The sequence below is a fragment of the Saccopteryx bilineata genome, chromosome 4, assembly GCF_036850765.1.
Source record: "Saccopteryx bilineata isolate mSacBil1 chromosome 4, mSacBil1_pri_phased_curated, whole genome shotgun sequence".
In the NCBI taxonomy this organism is placed as follows: Eukaryota; Metazoa; Chordata; class Mammalia; order Chiroptera; family Emballonuridae; genus Saccopteryx; species Saccopteryx bilineata.
In genome coordinates, this window is record NC_089493.1 from 79,405,136 (window position 1) to 79,431,389 (window position 26,254).

At 45.3% G+C, this 26,254-nt stretch overlaps 1 protein-coding gene across 1 annotated transcript in view; it reads left to right on the plus strand.

Annotated features, from left to right (window-relative positions):
- The window catches only part of EHD4 (EH domain containing 4), an 83,107-nt gene that overhangs the window by 34,244 nt on the left and 22,609 nt on the right, over positions 1-26,254 (plus strand). Inside the window, exon 3 of the mRNA XM_066276968.1 lies at positions 1,335-1,432. Coding sequence (XP_066133065.1) covers positions 1,335-1,432 — 98 coding nt within the window. The remainder of the gene's footprint in view (positions 1-1,334; positions 1,433-26,254) is intronic.

Here is a 26,254-nt window from a genome sequence, read left to right on the forward strand (position 1 = left end):
TTTTAAAGTAGAAAAACAAAATGGGAACAAATACAATATTTAAAATAAAGAACAAGTAAATTTAAATAAACAAACTGACCAGTATTTCAATGGGAACTATGCTCCTCTCACTGACCACCAATGAAAGAGGTGCCCCTCCCGGAAGTGCGGTGGGGGCCGGATAAATGGCCCGCGGGCCGTAGTTTGGGGACCTCTGACATACACAGTGCCTAAAAGAGGCCCACCTCAGGCTCCTGTTGCCTGGGGTGGGGGAACAAAATCTTTTCTCCTGTTACTCTAGAGTCAGACGGTGTTAGAGCTAAAAAGACTCATCAGCCCCTGGTATAAGTGCCTCCGTTTACACATCAGGGAACTGAAGCCCGGGGGGGGAGGTCCTTGTCCAGGGTCCCACAGCAGTTTATTGACAAAGGCAGAGCTGAACCTGAACCCAGGTCTGCCAACCCCCAGGCTACACTTATTTTGCTACTCTACTTCCGTAAGGCCTTGCCGGGACAGCCAACTAGACCAGAGGAGGGAGAGCAGAGGGGAAGGAAGGAAAGTGCTGGACCAGGAAAGAGGCGTGGAGAAGCTGGGTCAGGTGTCTCCCCACCCTGCCTCTTCCTTCGCCCAGCAGCAGGTGCCTGGGCCCTCCCATACCTGCTCCCTGGGCACCCCTAGGACTCAAAGCACCTGGAGGATTTGGGGCTTTCCCACATTATTGATGTGTGCCCCACCCTGAGCCTGGCCATAGCAGGTGCCAGGCTCAGTGCTGAGTCCCTAGGGCATTAGACAGTGGAAACAGGCCCCAGTACCTCCAAGGTCACTTCAGGGGTAGTGCAGGGGCTGGCAGGAAGCCCTGGACACCCCAACCCAGTGGGGCGGTGACCCTGGAGGAGACACCGGATTCCCCAGGAGGAGAACTGGGACACTTGGCCAAGGAACAGCATGGAGGAGGTGCAGGTGAGGCTGACAGGCTTTAGAGTCAGGCTGACTTGGATTTAAGGCCCAGCTCTGAGTGACTCTGAGCAAATCACTTAACCTCTCTGAGGTTAACACTGATATCTTACCCTTGAGGTTAATAGGAGCAAACGAGATGATGTTGTAAAATACCTACGTGTTCAATAAAAGTTAGTGAAAATCACAGTGAACAGTAAGGGGTCTGGTGGCAGGTAGCAGCAGGTGCCTGGGCCCTCCCATACCTGCTCCCTGGGCGCTAGCACCAGTGAGGTCCCGTCAGTCCCCTGCAAACCTCCCTTTTAGGGCAAATGTCAGTAGCCCGGTAAGGCCAAGGAGTTTTGTCATTAGAATGCTCGGCATTGCAGTTTCTGATCCCACCATTGATCTCTTTCTTCCAGGTTCATGTGCTCCCAGCTGCCCAATCAGGTCCTGAAGAGTATCAGCATCATCGACAGCCCCGGCATCCTGTCTGGGGAGAAGCAGCGCATCAGCCGAGGTCAGTGCCCCCCCCCCCCAATGCCAGCAAGGCTCCCTGCTGTTGGCAGAGGATTTCTGTCCCTATCATATTGTCCCCATGCTCCAGATCACCCCCAGCATCCCTGGGCAGCCCCAGGGTCCAGACCTGAAGGGGCCCCAAGAAATAATCAAGAAGTCTGGCTAAACGTTCACTTGCACACATATGACAAAAAATGAAGGAGTCAAGCTAATGACAACGGGGGGCAGGGGGGCGTCCCAGCTGCTCTTTTCTCTCCCCTGTCGGCACATATTCCACCCAGTTGCCTCCTCGACATCTTTCCGTCTCGTAAGGATTTACTGGTGTGCCCTTGGTGCCAGCTGCTGTGCGCTGGGCGTGCAGCAGAAGCAGGCACAGTCTCTGTGCTTGGGGAGCTCTATTCTATTGAGGAAGGCAGATGTTGATCAAGTTTTCAGGGACATAAATGGAAAACAAGAGCTGGGACAAGCACTCTCAGAGGGAGGCTGTATATCAGGCAGAGGGCACCTGGCCTGGCCATGGGGTGTTGGGAAAGGCTCCCCAGAGGACACTCGTTTGAGCCAGAATCTGGAGGAAGACCAGGAATTACCGAAGGGAAGCTCGGGTGGGAAGGATTGGCTGAAAGGTATTCAGAGGAGTTGATAAAGAACAGAAAATGCTTGTGAGGAACAGTGCCATCTAGGCATCTTAGCCTTCCGGAAACCAGGCCAAGGCAGTAACCGTTTCCAGACCTATGCCTTATGGTTAAATAGATGAGCCTGCTCTCCCACCTTGGAAAAGGGAGGCTTCCGAGGCAGACCAGAGGACACAGTTTACTTAGAGAAGGGAAATTCCTGACTGGGAGAGCAGAGACAGGTCAAATTCCCTTCATCCTAGCCTTTAAAATAAAAGGTAGTTCCCCCAGGCTTTGCTGGGGGGAAGGGGGGGAGATGCGGAAGATGAACTGCTGCTGTCACTTTTCACTGAAAGGTCTTCGTCACCCCTTGAACAGCACATCACTAGAACTATGTTGAGAGTGCTGGCATGCGAAGGTTGAGCAGTGACCTGTCTGGGGTCATGGCCACAAGTTATGACCATGCAGTGAACTCCCTCAGTGCTCTTGAAGCAGAAGTATAGTCATAAAGGTGACAAAGAGCTAGGAAGCAAGGGTCCCAGGACGGGTAAGTAAAGGGCTTCCTTGGTCTGCACGCCTCCTTCTCACGGCATTTCAGAGGTGTTGACCGCAGCCTCGTGGACTTGCCGAGAGCCTGGGGCTGCCTATGCCTCCAGCCGTTCGGTCGGGGGGCAATTAGGCTGCCCTGAGGCCTCCGAGAACATTGCACTTATAGAAAAAGTCAGGTTATTACTATATTTTTCTCATAAATATCTTTGTTGGTTTTATTTTCTGTTAAAAAAAAGTAATGTTGATTGTAAAGGATTCAAACAATGAGAGGATGTACAAAAATCTCCCTCTGTCGCAGAAAACAACAGTTTTCTTTGACTCCTTAGAGACTGTTTTCTATGCATGTATAATATATCATTTTTAACAGAAATATGATTACTATGCACATTGTCTACAAGTTCATTTTTGTAGTAGCAGTCTATTGCAGACATCATTCCATGCCAGTGTATTCAAATTACTTGATTACATTTAACAGCTGCTTAGGCTCCATCAAAAGTACGTAACATAGTTTATTTAACTACTTTGTGCATATTCTGATAGTTAATAACTTTTTACTCTTATAACTAGTGTTATAGATAGGCATCTTTTTGTAGCTTTACACATCAGGGCCAATAGATTTGTTTTTTAAGAGCCAGTTTAGGACCATTAATTTGGCTCATGCCAGTTGCTCTGCAGAGAAAATGTTTTGTTTTAAAAGGAAAATGAAGCAAACCCATGTGCCACAGCTTTTCCAAGCTGCCCGTGTTTTGCTGCTTCTACCTGTCTGACCCGAGTCTGCTGGAGAAATGTGTGGTCCCGGAAGTAAATCTTTCCTTTTACCTCTACGTTTTAAGACCAATGTAACTTCAAGCTTATCCATTTCTTTTCTTGGGTGTAGGCCTTTGGCCAATTCTAATCACCCATATTCTTCAGGATTCTTCCTTTGCTTAGTAATTATAAGTGTCTCTCTAACTGTGGCTCCCTTACAGTAGTGTAGTATGACATGACGGTGTCGGGGTGCTCTGAAGATCAATTCTTTTTAACACTTTTTAAAAATCTGAATCATATCCTGGTCTAGCTTACTGTGACACGTACTTACATCCTGTGCACAGAAATAGCACACACGGTTCCAACCAGTTGGCTGGTGCCGGCCGCCCTGACAGACAGACTAGCAGCTGGTAAGGAAGGACCGAGAGCTGCAGACAGTGACAGCACTACACATGGGCCCCGGTTCCCAAGCTGAGATCACACCGTGTTTGGGCACGGTTAGTTGCTGGAGTCACTCAGCTGACAGTTCCAACACATTAACCCAAAGAACATACACTGTTTTAAAGCTGCTTCTGCTTCAACTACTGCAAATAATGCTGCATTCTCACTCCTGCTCATACCCGCTTCATTCCTTCCAGCTTCCTAAATCACAGCACTGCCTCTGTCAGTCGTTTATATCAACATGGGATGAGGTAGGCGGTACCAGCTGGGACCCCACAGAACATGTGAAGCATACGCGTTGACGTCATCAGAGAGCCGTGCCTCCCTTACGAGTGTTCGGTCTGAGGAAGAGGAAGGGGCAGCTGCCGTGCCTCCTCCTTGTCCCTTTACGCAGTCCGTGTGCTAACCCTCAACAAGCAGCCTCATCAAGTGGGTTCCTCTACATATTTAAGGCCTCTCCTTGGAGTGTGTTTCCATGAGAGTGGTGTGAGAATGGACACCGTGTATTGAGCCCTTGCTGTGTGTCTGCACTGTGTTAATGGTTCAGGACTTACTCTCTAAGTGACTTACGATCATATGCAGACAGACGCTGAGCCCTGGCCACGGAAACCCTCCTCGCCCTCACTCCCTCTGGAAAGCAGAGCCTTCCAGTGATCATGAGAGTTCTTCCCCAGCTGCTGGGCAGATGGGCGGTGGAGCGCAACCTCTGGGAGTGGGCTGAGTACAATCTGTTGACAAGGTGCCACTTTTGGAGGCCAGCCTCAGAGGATGAGTGTTTGAGGTAGTTGCTGAAGGTGGGAGCTGCAGTGCAGACCCCTCACCCTCTAGCCGGCAAGGCTGCGCAGCCCTGGGTGAGAACATGCAGCTGCAGGAGGAGGAGGTGGCGTGTGTATGGGACAGCTGAGCACCCCCCAGGAGGATCTACTGACGACACTACACCCTGAGTTTCTCCAGAGCATGGACATGGCAGGTGGAGGGCTGGAGCCTTGTGCTGCTTTGCTGGGGGACAAATAGGGAAGGAGGGACCTGAACTGGAGAGCTGGCGTCACATCACCACCAGCAGCTCGTGTTCCTCCTGGTTATTGCCCAGACCAGAGGGCCTGGGGGAGGGTCTCCCGGGAGGAGTCCTGATGCCTCAGTAGTGAAAGCAAAACTGGAGCCTCTGAACCTGGGTCCAGTCATGTGCCTCACCTCACCTGTGGCCCATTCTTCCTTGTTCGGTCTTTTCTCTCATGACGTCATAAGCCTCGTTCCCTTTAATTCTGTGCTGAGTAGAGGGGGCAAGTATGATGACAGGGAGGGAGGATGTGACGTTTCGCAGACATTGCTCTTCTCTAGGCCAAAATTACAGGTGACGAGAAGAAAGATTTGACATTTCTGCATCATAGTTCATATTTTGTGGTGTTAGGTTTGAGGTGACACATGGTAAAGCCACTCTTACGTTAGAAGGGACCTTTACCAATTAGAATGTGTCTTAGCACTGCCTTCTCATCAGCAGACTCTTAACACTGACTGACCCTAGACCTCAGGTCACTGCACTCCTCGCCTCCCTGCCCTGTTCTCCAGAAAAATCCAAATGCAGAGCCAGCATTTGGGAGAGTAAGTCTATAAATAGAACCCACTAGAGTAATTGATTTTGAAGCAGGTTTTAGTATTCTATTATGAAAACCTATTACCCTTCAAATGTTACTTTGTTTAATTATAATTGGCATAAAATCTTTAGGAACGAAAGATGTAGCTGAGTTACTAAACTAGCTTTCCTGACCCACATAAAGAATTTCTATCAAGCAATGGTCTGATATATTTGTAATAATAATTTTATTCTAATCAAGTAATAGCTACCTAAAAGCCCTACAAACTCTTCTTTTTTTTAACCAGTGTTTTTTTTTAAATTTTTATTTATTTATTCATTTTAGAGAGGAGAAAGAGAGTGAGAAAGAGGGGGAGGGGAGCAGGAAGCTTCAACTCCCATATGTGCCTTGACCAGGCAAGCCCAGGGTATTGAACCAGCGACCTCAGTGTTCCAGGTCGATGCTTTATCCACTGCGCCACCACAGGTCAGGCCAAACTTCTCTTGATTTAATAAAAGAATATCTGGATTCTTAAGATTTTTTTAGATTACCATGTCAAAGTGGATGGGTGAAAACTAACTGGTTTACTCTGGAGAGGCGTTCTTGCCCCTGACAACAACATCCTGAGTTTTGACTCTCTGTGATGAGAAAAGAGCACATGTCCTTATTTACATTCCCATTCTCTTATTATTTCGGCTGCTGAATGCTTTCCATCCTAAAATACTGTTTATTTCTTGCTAACCCTAAATGTCACCTAGGATTTATTTCTGGATTTGGCATGAACCCAAGTATGTTCCCAACTACTACGTACAAACCTCTGGTTCTGGCTCCAATCATAATGTCCCTGTCTGACAAGGAGAATGCTGAAAAGCCACTGTGTTATCTGGTGGACCTGTCCATGTACACTGCTCACAGAAATTAGGGGATATTTTATTGCTTCATATTTGTTTTGAAATATCCCCTAATGTTTGCGAGCAGTATATTTAGCACATAAGTATTTGGAAGGTGCTATTTGAGCAGCAAATAATTATTCCTGTGGTTTCTTGAGAGTATGACATTCTGTGTCTTCAATAGGCTGGACTTTGGGAACAAAAATAGTACAGTTTTTCTCTTTTAAAAACTTATCTCTAGCCTGATGGGGTGGTGATGCAGTGGATAGAGCATTGGCCTGGGCTGCAAAGGACCCAGGTTCAAAATCCTGAGGTCGCTGGCTTGATTGTGGGCTCACCAGCTTGAGCACAGGGTTGCTGGCTTGAAGCCCAAGGTCACTGGCTTGAGTATGGGGTCACTGGTTTGGCTGGAGCCCCCCCCCCCCAGTCAAGGCACATATGAGAAAGCAATCAATGAACAACTAAGGTGCCACAACAAAGAATTGATGCTTCTCACCTCTTTCCTTCCTATCTGTCTTTCTCACTAAAAAAAAAGAAAAGAAAAAAACTCTTGATCTGAATTTTCTAGCAGATGTGCCTAGTCTCCCAGCACCAACAGCTTGTCAAATGAAAGGTAGAGGGTGTCTTCTGGTGTTTAAGCTTTTCTCTGTAGAAGCCCTTTTTATTACATGTCAATAAGTAGAACTGAGGAGACAGTAAAGAACAGAAAGGCAGAAAATGTCCAGCTAGTAAAAACAATAAATAATACTAATGCATGAAGCAAAAAGGATCTCACTGCACTTCAAATGATGGACCATAACATTAGTGTCAACATCATTGATTACTGTTGTAACATTTACATATAGACATTCTTAGGTCCTCCTGATTTTGGCAACATTACGTAAAGTCCTCAAAAATAAAAAAGGCACCTGAATACTGACAGGTAAACATGAACAGGCAGTTTTAAGGGTCTGCAACACACTGAGGTGCCCAAACATAGTATCACAAAAGAATCAACAGACTTGGGACGCAGGGCATGGAAATCTAACCTGTAATCAATAAAGGTGCGGAAAAAAATAGAAAAGGCAAAAACAAACTCTTATCAGGGAAGTACAAACACACCTACATGACATGTTTTTTGAACTTGAAAGACAAACGAGGATTTTGAAGGCTGCCTAAGAAAGGTGAGAACATTTAGAGAGGTCCAGAGAAGAGTGACTTTCCTCACAGGCTTCGGGAAAGAGAAGAACTAGAGAGGAAAACGCACACATAAGAGGAATGTTTTTTCCCCTAAAGGAACGAGAAGGCTTGGAGCCAGGTTCCACAGCAGCAAAGACCCTTCTAAGAAGCACTGGATTCTCCAGGGCACAGCAGTGATGACAGGTGGAGCCTGTCCTGGAAGTGGACCTCACAGCCAGGCTGGAGGTGTAAGTGCTGAACTTCACGAAGATCTTCTGAGAGGAGCCTGCGATGCCTGCCAAGTATCCCTGGAATGAGGAAGTTCAGGCCTTACTTAGAAATAAATAACAATTAAATTAAGGGTGGTGGTGGTGGTGTGACGTGGCCCTGTCCTCCCCAGTTCTGGTCTCCCTGCAGTTCCAGATACAGCTCGGGGCAGTCCCAGCTTCCAGCAACACCACAGAGCTTTCCTGGAACCTACACTCATCAGTCTGTAAACCTGGAATCAGACAAATCGCTTTTCTTGGTCCTTCATGGATTGAAGTCCCTGAAGGCTGTCCCACGTAGGGGAGGAAGAGCAGGGACAATAGGTTTGAACATCCTGAGTTCCAGCCACTTACCATGTGGCCATGAAAAAGTTGTTAATCTCGCTATAACGTGAGCATAATAGTACCTACCACATAATGTTGTAACTGAGTTAATGCATAGGACACAGAAAATAATTCCTAGCCTAGCACATAGTAAGTGTATAATAAATATTAGCTGTTATTATCTTTATCATTTCATTGTATTGTTGTTGAAGGCCAAAGAGTTTCCAAAGGCTGAATTTAATTAACTTTTATATTGGCTTATATTAGCTTCTTGTCTTGTAAAGTATTCTGTCTCATAAAGTAGGGGAATTTTTTTTTTTTTTTTTTTTTTTTTTTTTTAGTGGAGAGTGGGACAGACTGGGACAGACATTACAGGAAGGGAGAGAGATGAGAAGCATCAATTGTTCATTGTGGCACCTAGGCTTTTCATTGATTTTTGCTTTCTCATATGTGCCTAGATCCAGGGGCTCCAGCAGAGTGACCCCTTGCTCAAGCCAGAGACCTTGGGCTTCAAGCCAGCAACCGTGTGGTCATGTCTATGATCCCACACGCAAGCTGGTAATCTCAAGATTTTGAACCTGGGTCCTTAGCATCCCAGGCCAATGCTCTATCCACTGTGCCTGGACAGGCGAGTAGGGGAAATTTTTTAAATTTGAAATGTAAAGTTTGTTGTTCATGGACTAAAAATACTATTTCTGGTTAAGTGATTCTACCTTTTATTTACATTATCTCAGTCATTTTATTGATGATTTGCTTTTCAGTTTTGAAACCGTATGTCTTACAGGAAATAGAAAAGAGATAACACTTTGTCCTGGCCAGTTGGCTCAGTGGTAGAGCTTTGGCCCAGTGAGTGGATGTCCCAGGTTCAATTCCTAGTCAGGGCACACAGGAGAAGTGCCCATCTGCTTCTCCACCCCTCTCCCTCTCACTTCTCTCTCTTTCTCTCTCTCTACCTCTCTCTCCCTCCTCCTCCTACAGCCATGGTTTGATTGGAATGAGTTAGCCCTGGGCACTGAGGATAGCTCCATGGCTTCTGCCTCAGGCACTAAGAAGAGCTCAGTTGCTCAACAATGGAGCAATACTCCAGATGGGCAGAGCATCGCCCCCTAGTAGGTTTGCCGGGTTGATCCTGGTCAAGGTGCATACGGGAATCTGTCTCTCTGCCTCCCTTCCTCTCACTGAATTTTTTAAAACTCAGGGAAAAAAAAGAGAGGTAACACTCTAATTGATTATTCAGTTTAAAAAATATTTGGTGGAAAAAGAATTTTAAAATAATAATGTGTGTGTGTATGTGTGTGAATGAGTGTGTGATCTTTTTGGCATTTCTATTAGAAATGATGGTATAAAAAACAATGGTTAATATCAGGGGCATGTAAGTAGCTAGCCATTCCACATACATACATGTTGATTTTCTGCTGAATGCCAAGCACTGTCCTGGTTGCCAGGATTCAAAATGAGTGAGACACAGACCCTGGCCAGAGAGCTCACATGCTATTGGTGTGGATGGACCTGCAAACGAGCCCTCCAATCCTGTACATTACTTGAAGTTCTGAATCAAAAGTACAGTGAACAGCCCTGGCTGGATAGCTCAGTTGGTTAGAGCATTTTCCCAAAGCACAGAGGTTGCCGGTTTGATCCCCAGTCAGGGCACTGATCGAAGTTTCTGTCTCTCTTTCTCTCTCCTGCTTCCTCTCTTGCTGAAATTTAAAAAAAAAGAAAAAAAGGAGGGGGGCAGTGAACAGAGGGACCTCATCAGCCTTGAGCCAGGGCAGGGGAGGTAGGCAGAGTCAGCAAAGCTGCTAAGAGAAAGGGCTCTTCCCCTATTTTATTTTATTTGTATATTCTCTCTTTCTCTCTTTCTTTTTTTAAAGATTTTATTTATTGATTTGAGAGAAAGAGAAAGGGAGATGGAAGCATAAACTCAGAGTAATGCCTTGACCAGGAAACTCATAGTAATTCTAGGGTTGTGAACCAGCGACCTCAGCATTCCAGGTCCACACTTTATCCACTGCGCCACCACAGGTCAGGCATCTCTCTCGCTCGCTCTCTGTCTCTCGCTCTCTCTCTTTCTCTTTTACAATTCAGTGAATTTTTTTTGTATATTTACAGAGTTGTGCAGGCATTGCCACAGTTTTAGAACATTTTTATCACCCCAAAAAGAAACTTTGTATTCATTAGCAATCACTATCCATTCTCTTCCTCTCCCCAGACCCTGGCAGCCACTATTGTACTTTCTGTCTTCGTGAATTTGTCTATTCTGGACATTTCATATAAATGGAATTATACAATATGTGTCCTTTATGTCTGGCTTCTTTCACTTAGCACAATATTTTCAAGGTTCACTCATATACCAGCATGTATCAGTACTTTATTCCTTTTTTTTTTTTTTTTTTTTGTGCCAGAGAGAGGAACAGATAGGGACAGACAGACAGGAAGGGAGAGAGATGAGAAACATGAATTCTTTGTTGTGGTTCCTTAGCTGTTCAATGACTGACTGATTTCTCATATATGCCTTGACGGGGCGGGAGGGTCTTTACAGCAGACCAAGTGACTCCTTGCTCAAGCCAGCGACCTTGGGCTTCAGCTGGTGAGCCCTGCTCAAACTAGATTAGCCTGCACTCAAGCTGGCAACCTTGGGGTCTCGAACCTGGGTCCTCCACATCCCAGTCTAACGCTCTATCCACTTTGCCACCGCCTGGTCAGGCTGCTTCATTCCTTTTTATGGTTGAACAGCATTCCATTGTATTGCTCTACCACATTTTATGTCCATCATTAGTTGATGGACATTTGGTTTGTTTACATTTGTAGGGCTATTATGAGTAATGCTGCTATAATCATTCATGTACAAGTTTTTGTGAAAACATAAGCTTTTAATTCTCTTGGGTTTATACCTAGGAGCAGAATTGCTGGATCATACGAAAACTCAATATTTACTATTTTGAGGAACTGCCAGACAGTTTTACAAAGTGACTCCATCATTTTACATTTCCACCAAAAACATATATGAAAGTTTTGGTTTCTTCCCATCCTCATCAACACTGTCCTTTTGATTAGAGCCATTTCAGTAGGCAAGAAGTGGCTGGTTTGTTTTTTACTTGACCACTTTTTATTTTGCTCAATCACGTTATGATTTATTCCTACACACATCTTATATAACAGTTTGTTCAGGCTGCCATAACAAAGCACCACATGCTGGGTGACTTAACCGAAATTTCTTGTTTCACAGTTCTGGAGGCTGCAGTGTCAGATCTGGTGTTGACAGGATGGGTCCCCCCGAGGGCTCTGAGAGAGAATCTGTTCCAAGCCTCCGGGTTGCTTCTAGTGGTTTGCTGGCACTCTTTGATGTTCCTTGGATTGTGGAAGCATCATCCTACACATTTGCTGCCTTCATCATCACATCATTTCTATGTGATGAAGTGGTATTTTTGTTACGGTTTGGTTTACGTTTCTCTGATGAATGATGATATGGAGCATCTTTCGTGGACTTTGTTGGTTACATGTATATCTTTGGAGTAATGTGTATGCAGATCTTTGCCCATTTTTAAACTGCATTATTTTTATTGACTTTTAACATTCCTTATACTACGTACTAGTCAAATATATGATTTGCAAATATTTTGCTCATTTTCTGGGTTGTCTTTCACTTTATGAAGAACAAAAGGTTTTCATTTTAACAAAGCCTAATTTATCTATAGTAGTTTTTGTCACTTGTGCTTTTGGCCTAACCCAAGTTCATGAAAATTTACTCCTATATTTTTCTAAGAGTTTTATAGTTTTAGTATTTGCATTTAGGTAACTGATCCATTTTAAAGTTAACTTTTCTATATGGTGTGAGGGTCAGGTCCAACTTGATTCTTTTCATGTATATATTCAGTTGTCCCAGCACCATTTGTTGAAAAGAGAATACAGTTGATCCTTGAACAATGTAGGAGTTAAGGACACTGACTCTGGGCAGTCAAAAATTGGTGTAAACTTTTGACTTTCCAAAATCTTAACTACTGATAGCCTACTGTTGACTGGAAGGAAGCTTTATCAATAACATAATAGTCAATTAACATATATTTTGTATGTTATATGTCTTATATATGATATTTTTACAATAAAATAAGCTAGAAAAAAGAAAATGTTAGGGAATTCATAAGAAAGAAAAAATACAGTTATAGTACTATATGTGTTTATTGAAAATAATAAGCATATTACTGGACCCCCACAGTTTAAACCCATGTTGTTCAGGGAAGGGTCACCTGTACTTTCCCCATTGAATTGTATTGACCCCTTTGTTAAAATCAGTTGGCTATAAATGTGAAGGGTTATTTCTGGATTCTCAGTTCTATTTCATTGTTCCATACATCTGACCTGATGAAGATAAAGAAGCTCTTCCTGATCAGAGCCTCCAGGTAAATGTGTGCATTCATCAGCTGGTGAGGTCCCAGCCTTATAGGATGGGCAAGGATAAAGTGAGATAACAAGGTGAAACTCTCACCACAGCTCGTGTCTGGTGAGAAGTCAGGGGAAGGATAACTGTGGCCGTCCTTACTATTGTTATTCTCTCCCAGACAGCAGGAAGAGTGTGTGCAAGGACCAGGGAAGAGGTGTGAGCTCAGGGCCCTTTGGAGGAATGCTGTGCTCCAGGCTGGAACTCGGGTGTGTGGCGTGTGAGTGCACATGTCAGGGTAAAGGCTGCATGGAATACCATAGGCTTTGAGGTAGCAAATGGTAGAGAACTCTGTAGAATAGAACATATGTTCACAGGCTTAGATGGGTTATGAAGCCGTTTTTATATTTAGAACTTGAGCTCAGTGACTTGTCTCTGAGCTCTGTTTGAATTTGGCAGCCATAGCGCAGTGTCCATCTGCAGGGGTTGGGGCCCACCGCTGATGATTTGTTGTCAGATCCTGTTTTCTGACCAGTGCTAAGGCCAGGCTGAAGGTGGGTTGTGAGGTCCTGGACATCACTGACTTCCTTGGCCTCCAGCAGGAAATCCTGGTTTCTTTTTGTTTGGTGGAAGTTGGCTGACAAACACATTCCTGGCTCCTTCTCTGCTGGTGCCCGGGAAATTCCACACCACAGTGTCGCTGCTTCTGCCCCCAATGTGAGCGCATCATTAGTGACTCAGAATGGCATTTGCCAAGCCCTGGAAACTATTTTTCATTATCGTTATTATTTTAAGTGCATACTTAATCATGCGGAATGACCTCTTCTACCCAAACTTTAAACCTACCTAGACTTTTAAATGAAAAACAAAATTTGGGGGGAGTTAAGAGAAGGGTACTTCTCTTATTTTCCATATAGAGCAGCTCATGATCATAAACATTTCACAGATATTGGGAATTATTAAGAAATATACTCCCAAAGATTAACCACAGAAAAGGTCTGCCCCTGACTCTTTTCAGTAATAATAATAATAATAATATGATGATGATAATAGCTAATACTTAGTACATTGCTGAGTGCTTTCCATATACACTGCTCACAAAAATTAGGGGATATTTTATTGCTTCATATTTATTTTGAAATATCCCCTCATTTCTATAAGCAGTATATTATTAACTTATTTGCTACTCACAAAAGCTCTATGAAGTAGGAACTATAAATATTTCCTCATTTCTATAAGCAGTATATCATTTACTCATTTGCTCCTCACAAAAGCTCTATGAGGTAGGAACTATTTTCCCACTTTATATGAGAGAAGACCGAGGCACAGGTTATTTTTAGCCCACAGTCCTATAGCCAGTGTGGTAGGTAGTCTCAGAAGCTGCCTTCTGCTCCCACCATCCCCCCACCATGAACCACACCTCCCAGGAATCTGCCCTGCCGTAGTCTCCTCCCCTTGATCGGGGTTGGCGCCGACTCGTTTTTGGTCAGTACGATTCAGCAGAGGTGATACTTTATGACTTTCCAGGTCCAAATCATAAGAAGCCCTGAAGGTTCTGCCGGGCTCTCTTGGCATATTGGTTCTGGGAGGCCGGCTGCCTTCTAAGAAGTCCAACCGCTCTGAGGCTGCCACACTGGGAGGGAAGCCAAAGCTAGGAGCGTGGGCGGCAAGAGGCCTCCGCCGGCCTCTAGCTGGCCCCGCTGAGATGTGAGTGAAGGCGTTGTGGACCACCAGCTCAACTGAGCCTTCAGATGGCTCCAGCCTCGCTGCCATTTGACTGTCACCGCGTGACAGACCCTGGTCAGGAACCACGCCCTGAGCCCAGACAAACCTCATACCAGAGGAAACAATAAGTTGTTTAAGTTTGAAGGTGACTGATAACCAAAGCAACTAGTAAGGGGCTGAGTAGGATTCAAACCAGACATCCTGGTTCCAGAGCACATGCTGTTAACTGTAAGAGACAAATACACAAACCAGGGATACACTCCCACCAGCCCCTACCCCCTCGCACCCCCCCCCCACACACACACACACACGCGCGCGCATACCGGGGAAGGGTGCCATGTGGGGCAGGTTTCCATGTAATTGATTGATGCTTTTCCCCTATAAATACCAAATCTCCTGGGGGATTTTCTTCAGTGCATTTGGATGGTAATCTTTGGGGAAAACAGTACATGCTGTCCTGCATTTTCACTCAGAGGATGGTAGAAGGGGAAAGAGGTTTACTTACATCAAATGTCTGCCTTGTACCATGGTCTGCTAGGTGCCTTCTGGTTTATTTCTTAAGCACATTCTACGTGTCAGGGACTAGGTGCTTTAGTTTCAACAGCAGCACAACAGGCCCTGTCTCTGCCTTCCTGGAGCACACACTGGGAGCCAATGGATGAGCCCAAATGCAAGTAGAAACGAAGGCTTGAAGGAAATAATCACTGAGCCTCACATCTGGGCCATCCCTACTCCGATGGTTGTGAGAAGAGGTCTCTGAGGAGGTGGCATTTAGACTCAGACCTAAAGAATAAAGGGACCAGCCTGGCAGGGGGTTGGGGGAAGGGCATTGCAGGCGAAGTCCAGACGGCAGGTAAACCTGGCAGGCTCAGGGAAGGCTGGAGAAGTGTGGAGCAGTGAGGTTGGGCAGGCCTGCTGGTGTGAGCTGTTGGCCTTAGCGAAGCATGTCAGTTTTATTCTGAGAGGAACAGGAAGCCATTGAAGGATTATCTCTCATAACCTTCTGTGGCCTGCCCAGAATTATCACTATGAACATCCGTAGTGTTCTTGGGCTGCGCAAGGACAGAGCCAGTTCTGGTCTGCTTCTGGGTCTCTGTGGGGTCATTTGGATGGTTGGTTGATAGTCTTCCATTGACACCAGGCTGTCACTCTTATCCCTTCTGTTGTACCCATTCTTAGGTCACCCGCTGCCCTCAGCTCCCCTTCCTCCCTGGAGCTGCTGAGGCTCTGGATGATGCACTGAAGCATAGAGCAGTGACTCTCAGGCTTCGGGGGTCATATGCTACTTCCTGGCCTCAGGGATAAACAGTTAACACAGATTATTCTGGGGGATTCTGGGGTAGGCCCAGAAAGTTGACTGTCCAGGGTTCTGATGCAGGAGGTCCCCACTTTGAGGAGTCGGGGTAGCACTGAGCCTGCCCCTTCCTTGCACTCTGCCACCTCCAAACCAGGTGAAAGAAAACATGATCACAAACTTGGAAAACCCACCAAATGAATTTGAGCTGTGTCACACATCTCTGTCACATGAGTGTGAATGCTACCCTCAATGACAGGATGAAAAATGTAAGTGAAAGGGGCTCTCTCTGGGTGAGGTGAGGGGCAGCCCAGCACTGGGCTGGGTTCTGTGGCTAACCAACATTCTCCCAGGTGAGGGCTTTGAAAGGGAGCAGAGGTAACGTTACCCCAGGGGTGACAGGTGACTGTTACTGTATTAGCCTTGTGGGCATCTGACAGTGCTGGCCTGATGCTTGCTGTTTTCTGTCTGTGCCTGCACGCTGTAGGAGCACCCCCAAACCATTCTAGACCTCTTTGGAAGGTAAGATATTTAGGAACACCTAAAGAAAAATGAAGAAGGAATTTTAAAAAGATTTGTCATTTACACTTTCAAATGTTTAATAACTTTAAGTTTTTCCATTGATTTGAGAGAGAAGGGAAACGGGAGGGAAAAGAGAGAGAGAGAGAGAGAGAAGCATCAACTTCCTGTTCTACTCAGTTGTACACTCATTGATTGCTTCTCCTCTGTTCCCTGACCAGGGATTAAACCCATAACCTCAGCACGCTGGGACAGTGCTTTATCCATTGAGCCATCTGGCCGGGACCAAATGTTTAATAACTTCTCCACTATAATGAGAACATTCTTGTTACACAGCCTCCATCCCTACTGTTATGTGACACAGACCCTCCTTCCCTCTAATCATTGTGCACATTGGGCAGGAGAGGAGCAGTGTCGTGCCGAGAAATGCTGGCCTGAGACATTTTTCCATTCCCCTGGCTCTTCCACTTACCAGCAGGAAGACTTGGGCAAGTTACTCCACCTCTTGAGCCTCGATTTTTTCCTCTATAAAATGGGTAGAAAGTACTTTCCCTCACAAGGTTAGATCACCCGCTGTGAGGATCTGAATCTGTGTAAACATCTAAGTGTCCCACAGACATAAGCTGTGAGGTAGCACAGAATGCGAGGACCCACAGTGTGGATGGATGTCAGGTTTCATGTGCTGGCGCCTGGCAGGTGGGCATCGCAACCAGGTGGATGTAGAAACACACTGAGAACAATGACGCTCTCAGGGCATCTGGTTTCTGGGGAGCAAACAGTGAGGTGGGGAGGGGGTAGGCAAGTTCATGCTGGTCCCTGGAGGCTGACCTGAGCTCAACTCCTGGCAACCCCTCTTCACTGGGGCCCTCAGTTTATACTTTTATAAAGTGAGGGAATTCTCCCTCCCAAGGTTGTGTGAAGAGAGAATGAAACAATGTATATAAACCATTGAGCATAGAGTCCCGGGAAGAACTGGTGGAGAGGGTGGTCTTTGTTCATGTCCTGGAACTGAGATGCTCTGGCATAGGCTGACCGGGATCGAAGTGTTGGCCCGGCCAAGTGTTTCCGAGTTTCCCTGGGAAGGGCAGATGGTGGCCGAGTCCTGAGACTCAGACAGACAATGACTTGACTCTTCCAGGAACCCAAAAAAGGATTTGGGGAGAGTAAGGAAAAATTGGGGCTTGAGAGCAGAGCTGTGGGGGAATGCTGGGAGAACACAGGCAAGGAGGGGTGACGAGAGGGACCAGGAGCGACGTCCTCCTGTGGCCAAGGGCCCAGTTCTGTCACTATTCCAATTTCTTTTTGCCAACATCCTCTTTCTCATAACGTGGGTTATTTCTCACTTGTGCCATGACGCAGTTTCTCAAGAAACCTAATTGCCTGAGTTCTTTTTGTCTCTTTCTCAAAACCACCTCCCTTTGAATCTAAATCACAATGCAGAGCACAAGTCCTACCACTGATTCCGCATTTCACCTTTCTCAAGTGCTCTTCAGGAGTTCCACTGTTTTGTGCGAATGTGTGTATATGCTTGGGACAAAAAATTCAAGTTGCAGAATGTTAGGGAGTGAAGAACAGGAGTCCGCGCCCTTTCCTCCCCCAGTTCCTCTCAGAGCAAACCTTGTCAGCAGTCTGCTAGGCTTCCTCCCAGAGCGGGACGACCCTCTGCACACTGTTCTGCATCAGGCTTTTTCCAGTGAGCAGTAAGTCTTAGAGCACGTCCATGTCAGGGCATGAGAGCTGCCTCCTTCTTATCCCATCTTATAGATGTGCCAGTGTTAATAGCTGGTATCCTTTAGATTGATGACATCTGGCATTTCTAATCTTGTTGTTACAAACAGTGCCGCAGTGCATATGGATACTTTTGCACAGTAATGTGCAAATGTAACTAAAAGATACACTCCCAGTAGTGGAATTGCACAGATTCAGATCAAAAGGAACTGTGGACTTTTTACTGTGCAGCTGATGCCAGAATACCTGCTCTAGAAGGGGTATCCATCTGCATTCCCACCAACAGGCAGAAGTGCCTGTGTCCTCACACCCTCCCCTACTCAGGACATGGCCATTCCCCCCCCCCTTTATCTTTGCTTTATCTGATAGGTGAACAACAGACATCTCATTATAATTCTAATTTTCATTTCTCTTTATGAGTGTGGTTGAGCTTCTTTTCATATTGACAGATCTTGTCAAAGGATTTTCTTTCTGGAAGTATTTGACCATTTTGAAATACTGTTGGTAACGACATGGACTTCTATTTCATAAAGTAAGTGAGTCATTTCTTTGTAATAAGGGACCCATTGTGGACTCACAGGTCCCCAGTGACTTGATCTGTCTTTCCATCTATGACCTAAACCCAGAAATAACCATCTCTGAGTAATAGTTTGGCTTTAGGAGCAAGTTCACTGATAATGTAGTGGTTGAAGTTGAACTTCATGACTGGCTGTTGTCCAGGTGCTCGGAGAACACTCACGCAGCCCTGGGAATGTTCCAAAGGCGAAACAGGGCAGGGCAGGGTGTTCAAGGTCAGAAGGTACTTACATGCCCTTTGTTGATCCCAAAGTTGTCATCCTCTTGGTTTAACATTTCTCTTTAGAAAATTGTGGCGTGAAGAAACAGTGTCTTTTTGCCCTTCAAAATGACAAGATGCATTGAAGCCTAATTTATAAATATTTGGCCTCATCACACTCGGGTGGAGTCTGTATGCCACTGGCATTTTGCCTCAAGAAAATCTAGTGCAAGTACAAACTGATTCTGATTTATAGACGTATTGTCTGAGACTTTCTTGCTTGAGGTACACAAAGCCCACTTGAAAATGAGGAATGGGCAATTTCCATGTTGCATGACACTTGATTCCTGGATTCTTTTTCTTTTTTTTTTCTTTTTTTGTATTTTTCTGAAGTTGGAAATGGGGAAGCAGTCAGATAGACTCCCTCATGAGCCCGACCGAGATCCACCCGGCACGCCCACCAGGGGGCGATGCTCTGCCCATCTGGGGCATCGCTCTTTTGCAACCAGAGCCATTCTAGCACTTGAGGCAGAGGCCACAGAGCCATTCTCAATGCCTGGGCCATCTTTGCTCCAATGGAGCCTCGGTTGCAGGAGGGGAAGAGAGAGACAGAGAGGAAGGAGAGGGGGAGGGGTGGAGAAGCAGATGGGCACTTCTCCTGTGTGCCCTGGCCGGGAATCGAACCCAGGACTCCTGCACGCCAGGCTGACGCTCTACCACTGAGCCAACCAGCCAGGGCCTGACTCCTGGATTCTATTAATTAAAATAATAGAAAGTTGATGCTAATGACCTCTTAAGCATCCTTGAGAGTCACAAATTTTATGACTTTTTGTTTGGTCATATCTTCCAGCATAGATTTGTTTAGAATTGGGTTACAAGTAAATTAAAGTTCAGGGCAACTAATTGGCCCTATGGAAACATGAAGGGATTTCAAACCAGCCCAAAGTGTCATAGCACATGTGTCCAGTGGAATGAATAAAATAAAGTGAAACTTGCTACTTGATAATATTATCACTTCGATTGAGACATTGAGTATTCCTGTGTCCACTGAAATGGTTCTACATTCTTACGCTGGTGCTATAACTAGTTGATCGCTACTGTAAAGACACTAAATTGATTCTCCTGAGAATATGAATGACTTTATTTTAGAAAAGCCTAATCTTCAGAACCACCATATATAACTTTAATTTGAGATCCGGAAAGCATTCTTACTGATCATCTGACCCAGGGGTCCCCAAACTACGGCCCACAGGCCACCTGCAGCCCCCTGAGGCCATTTATCCGGCCCCCACCGCACTTCTGGAAGGGGCACCACCATCTCATTAGCCAAAAGCAGGCCCATAGTTCCCATTGAAATACTGGTCAGTTTGTTGATTTAAATTTACTTGTCTTTTTTTTTTTTTTGTATTTTTCTGAAGCTGGAAACAGGGAAAGACAGTCAGACAGACTCCTGCATGTGCCCGATCGGGATCCACCCGGCACGCCCACCATGGAGCCACGCTCTGCCCACCAGGGGACGATGCTCCGCCCCTCCAGGGCGTCACTCTGTCGTGACCAGAGCCACTCTAGTGCCTGGGGCAGAGGCCAAGGAGCCATCCCCAGCGCCCGGGCCATCTTTGCTCCAATGGAGCCTCGCTGCGGGAGGGGAAGAGAGAGACAGAGAGGAAGGAGAGGGGGAGGGGTGGAGAAGCAGATGGGCGCTTCTCCTGTGTGCCCTGGCCGGGAATCGAACCTGGGACTTCTGCACGCCAGGCCGACGCTCTACCACTGAGCCAACCGGCCGAGGCAATTTACTTGTTCTTTATTTTAAATATTGTATTTGTTCCTGTTTTGTTTTTTTACTTTAAAATAAGATATGTGCAGTGTGCATAGGGATTTGTTCAAAGTTTTTTTTTATAGTCTGGCTCTCCATCAGTCTGAGGAACAGTGAACTGACCCCCTGTGTAAAAAGTTTGGGGACCCTTGATTCTGACCCATCAGATAGATGTAGAAACCAAAGCCCAGCTAGGTAAAATGGCCGAGCCAGGCTCCAGGCTTGTAAATTTTTCTTGGTGAATTTTTGCCAACTTCTGTCTCCAGCAAAGGGCCCAACATGCCTTGTAATGTGCTGTCTGTTTCTAGGACTCGGTCCTCTTTAAATGGATCTGCTTCTTAGCCTAATTTTTCATCTGAGATGGAAAATGAGATATGAAACCCAATTTTCCCTTTTACTTGGTCATGTGGCCAGAGGCAGCAGCGTGCACCAGGCTAAATAGTCAAGTAGAGCCTTTCTCTGTTCCCTGTCCATGGAGTGGTGTGACGCCATGAGCGAGGGGCCTTCAGGGCCCCGTGGCCCCATCTACCCCATTGTTATCCTCACAACATCCTCCAGAGGAAGGAGAGACAGGCTGCGAGGTTAGCCTGTTTATTTTAAGAAACAAGCACAGAAAAATTAATTCATAGGGGCTCGGACTAAATTCCAAAGGGAGAAGGAATAGGGAGAGGAGACAGAGAATAAACACCAAGCCCATCCCGGGACATGTTTGTTCCCAGATTTTAGTTACGTTGTGGCATGCTGAGTGGCCAAGCCCCCTTCAAGGCCAGGCCCAGTGAGGCAGGGAACTCAGTAACTGCAGGGATTATTTGTAGCCATTTACAGCCTCCAAGAATTGGCCATTACCAACTGAACGCCTTGAGTGAATGGGCATTGAACCTGCACAAAAAGAAATGAAATAGATAGAGAGCAGGCTGACAGCTTTCTGGGGGGACAGGAGTTCTGGTGAGGGGGTGGGAGGATTGAGCAAAAAAGAGAAAAACAAAAGTCGTGGACACAGATAGCCTGGAGCAGATGGGGAAGGTGTAGGATAAATGGTGGTGAACAGACCTGACTTGGGTAGTGAATACACAATACAGGGTACAGGTGACGTGTTGTGGAATTGTGTACCTGAAACCTGTATTATTTTGTTGACCAGTGTTACCCCAATACATTAAGAGAGAGAGAGAGAGAGAGAGAGAGAGAGAGAGAGAGAGAGAGAGAGAGAAGGGAGGGAGGGAAGGAGGGAGGGAGGGAGGGAAATGAACTCAGGACACCTGTGTAGCGGTGGAGGCTGCAGGGTTTGTCCTCCCTGGGCAGCAGTGTTCATCTCCTGGATGGGGTTTGGTATCAGCCCCTTCCCACCCTGCCCCAATTGTCTGCTCAGCTGGGAGGAAGGAGCCAGGAGGGAAGAGAGGGGAGGCTGGGAGGGCTGCAGGAGCTAAGTGTCTATGACTCATTGTCACCCAGCTTGTTCCCAGCTGGTTGGGGCAGCCTCTTCCCCCAGGTGCTGTGTAGTTGCAAAGACACTACTTCACCCTCCAGGTTCCTTGAGGTGGCCATGGGCTGGAAAGCGCTAGAAATCTGACTACTACCCCTGTAAACACCATTATAGGAGAAAAGGAGCGCCCTCCTCAATATTCTTAGCCCAGTTGCATATGGGCCAATAATTTTTTACAATATGCTTATTTTTTTCTTACTAAAAAAATAGTATATATTCATTGTAGAACGCTTAGAAAACTACTTTTTAAAGATCAAAAAAGGAGAAAATGAAGGTGCTATCCAATCTCAATATAGTGTATGTAGGATACAGGGCAGTGAATAAAAGTACAGGCTGTGTGATGAGAGTCCCTGGGTTTGAATACTGACTCCCCTGGGAAATGCACTGCTCACAAAAATTAGGGGATAGTTTATCGCTTCCTATTTATTTTGAGATAACCCCTAATTTTTGTGAGCAGTTCAGCTGTGTGACCGGGGATAATTATTTACCTCTGAATCTCTGTGTTGTTTCCTGCAAAATGGGGATGATAACAGTGCCTGCCTCATGGGGTTACGGTGCGGATTACGGGAGATGTGGTTGATAGAAAGCTCTCAGAGCAGTGTAGGAATGTTGATAGAGCCCAGTAAATATTTGCTGCAAGTGTTTATCTTTAGCTATTACTCTACACCAACTGCAACAACATTTTCAGAAACTGCCTTTTCCAGTTGCAAAGTAAACTCAGCCTGGAAACGATACAAGGACTCCTTGCACGTGTTTAACTGAAGCAGCTGTTATTCTTAACTGAAGTGACTATTTTTGAAAATTTATATTTAATACCTGAGGGGTTCCAGATATTTGATGTTTATTTTAAGCTGATTTGTACTTTCTATATTTAGTAGTAGCCTTTTTTTAAAAGAAACTTCCAGTACTATTTAACCCTCTAACTTTCCAAAAACAAAAAACAGTTACACTTCTTGTTCAAGACAATTAACTTCATAAAACCAAGTTTTTCTATTTTATTTTTAATTTTATTTTATTCACTTAACATGTGAATCTACCTCCTACAAGTTTTTAGTGTACAAGAGTGTTATTAACTGTAGGCACAGTGTTGTACAGTAGCTCTCTAGAACTTACTCCTCTTGCTTAACTGAAACTTTGTGCCCGTTGAATAGTAACTCCCTATGTTCTCTGCCGCTGGCACCTGGTCACCACTGTTCCACTCTGTGATTCTGGGTTTCACTATTTCAGGTTCCTAATTTAAGTGGAAGCATGCAGTATTTGTCCTTCCGTGACTGGCTATTTCACGTAACATAGTGTCATCCAGCTTCATCCAGGCTGTGGCATATTGCAGAATCTCCTTTTTTAAAGACTGAATAATATTCTGTTGTATGTATGCACCCCATTTTCTTTATCCACTTATTTGCCAATGAACATTTAGGTTGTTTCCACATCGTGGCTATTGTGAATAGTACTGCAATAATCATGAGATTGCTAACATCTCTTCAAAATCTTGCTTTAAATTCTTTTGGATAAATACCCAGAAGTGGGATTCCTGGATCATATGGTAGTTCTATTTTTAATTTTTTAAGAAATAAACCAAATTTATTGGAAACCTATTATGTTTGGTAGTAGATACTGGGGGTATAGTGGTAATCAAAATAAGTGTGGTGACTATCCTCATAGAATTTCTGTCTTGTAATCACTAACTAAATACATCATTGTAGAGTATAAGTGCTATGAACAAAATCACTGATGCTGTAAGAATACATATATTGGACATGGAGAAGAAGGGAGGGCATTCCAGGCAGAAGGAAAAGTTTGGGCAAAGGTGCAGAGGCAGGGAAGTGCAGAATGCTTTTGGGGAAACAGCAAAGAATCCAGTGTAGTTTGGGTTTAGTAAGAGACTATGAGAAAAGTCTGGAGAGGTAAGTTGGGGACTAGTGATGGAGAATTTGTTCTGTATACATTTATTCTAAAAATAATCAGGACACTCACAGTGTTGGAGATTCTGAGTCCTAAGAAGGAGAGGGGATACTTTGAGGGCTGGATTGGAGAGGAATGAGCCAGGGCTTAGAAATGCAGGTAAGGGGCACTGCCTCTCTCAGTGCCTGTCTGGACAGGGACGGGCTGTGCTGGACAGTCGACTGGGTGCATGCCATGTAGGGGCCTCAGGGAGAGAGGCCAGTGTGACACAGACAAATGTGCACTGTGAGTGTTGGGGCAGGCATGCGAATGCCTGGGCGGGCGGTTAGCTGGTAGCTTCGGGAGGGGCAGCCGGGGCCGCCCCAAGAGGAGCAGTCCGAGCAGAATCTTGGCCAAGTCGAGCAAGGCAAGTGGCCTTGCCACCCCAAGAATGGGGCTAAGACATCGGGGAGATCCTGGCCTCAGTTCTGGCTGTCCTTTGTTATCTTGCATCCTTTTATTGACACAAATCTTGTTTAAAACTCTTGTAATTAGAAACTTGGCTCTGGAAATAAATTGAAGGGGTTTTTTTCCCCTGTTGTTTTATTTAAAATATTCTGCCAAATTTGCTTCCTCGGGGCTTCCGCCCTGTATTTACCCTAGCCAGGGCCACTGTTCTAACCTCAGATGCCATTTCCTGGTGGGTCCCTTTGGCCAGGATGGAGACCAGTTTCCATGGGGGCTGTGACGGGAAGCCCCTGATTGGGTGGAAGGGTCCCTTTCCTTCCTGCCCCCTCCCTTTGTTCCCAAACGTGGAGCCAGCAATGCCAAGCTGGGATCTTCCACAGGACAAATTCTCTTTACCAGCTCCCAAAGCTATAGAGCTTTTGGCTCCTTTTGCAAAGATAGAAATTATATTTTTAAACATTGGACTGATTACATCTCTGTTTTCTTTCAGGCTAATAAAAGTTTCTTTGGAAAGTCTAATAGAACTGAAATGTCTATAATTGAATGAATAAGTTTTTAAAATATATTGAGCACCATAGGGACAGTTCTATTATTATGTTGATTCCTGCACAACCCCCCACACACTGATACATACAATACACCTGCAGGCTCACATGTATACACATGTGCACACACACACACTCAGAGCATTCTCATCCCTAACCCATCACCATGAGAGGCTCTTTCACACCTAGCCCAGAAGGCAGGACACGTGAAATTTTACAACTCTCAGAATTCCACGGGACTAGCCACATTTTAACATTAATTTCTTTGGTTAAGACTAAGGTGTAGGGCTCCTGCTTTTGGCTAAATTCAACTGCATATCAGCCAGGTTAGTTACATGGTCCCCTTGATTAAGGGACCATTCAGCAGTTTTAGGACATGTGTACCTTTAAGCAAATTTAGCAACTTTGAGTTATTTTCTTTTTCTTTCTTTCTCTCTTTCTCTTTCTCTCTTTCTCTCTTTCTCTCATTCTGTCTTTCTTTCTTTAAATCAATTTTATCAAAGTATAGTATATAACAGTGCACTCACTTTGTGTGAGGATGTACTCATTTAATTGTACTCAGGTTTTGACAAATTTGCATACTCTTGTAACCAACGTAACCATCAAGAAATGGAAACTTTCTGTTACCCTGAGAGGTTCCTTCTTTGTTCATACACTTGGCAGTCAGTCCCCGCCCCACTCCCAGTCACAGGCACCCGCTGTTCTCCGTCACTGGGTCTAAGCTTTGCCTATTCTAGGATTCAAATGACTATAAATGGCACCACACAGTATGTCTGGTTTCTCTCACTCAGCATGATGTTTCTAAGAGTCACCCGAGTGGTTGCACATGTCAGCTCATTCCTTTAATTGCTGAGTATTATTCCACTGTGTACAGGTACCACAGTCGATCCGTTCACCTGTTTAGGGACTTGGCTTGTTTTCAGTTTGGGGCTATGATGGGTAAAGCTAGCAGCCTCAGTTTGATAGATGTATGTCCCTCAGTAACAGTTTCAGGCACATCCTAGGCACTTGGTAATTATTAATTAATCCATTCTTTATATTCATATTTAAATTTATCTTGTTAAATTCTAAAATGTTTAGCCTGACCTGTGGTGGCGCAGTGGATAAAGCATCGACCTGGAAATGCTGAGGTCACCGGTTCAAAACCCTGGGCTTGCCTGGTCAAGGCATATATGGGAGTTGATGCTTCCAGCTCCTCCCCCTTCTCTCTCTGTCTCTCTCTCTCCCTCTCTCTCTCCTCTCTAAAAATACATAAAAATAAAAATAAATTAAAAAAAAATTCTAAAATGTTTAGTGTACTTACAGTTTCCAGAAAGACATGTTCCACCTCCTGGTCAGGCTCTCATTGTTATTTTATTTTATTTATTTATTTATTTAAAATTTTATTTTATTTTTACAGAGACAGAGAGAGTCAGTGTGAGGGATAGACAGGGACAGACAGACAGAAACAGAGAGATGAGAAGCATCAATCATGGTTTTTCGTTGTGCATTGTGACACCTTAGTTGTTCATTGATTGCTTTCTCATATGTGCCTTGACCGCAGGCCTTCAGCAGACTGAGTAACCCCTTGTTGGAGCCAGCGACCTTGGGTCCAAGCTGGTGAATTTTTGCTCAAACCAGATGAGCCCATGCTCAAGCTGGCGACCTTGGGATCTCGAACCTG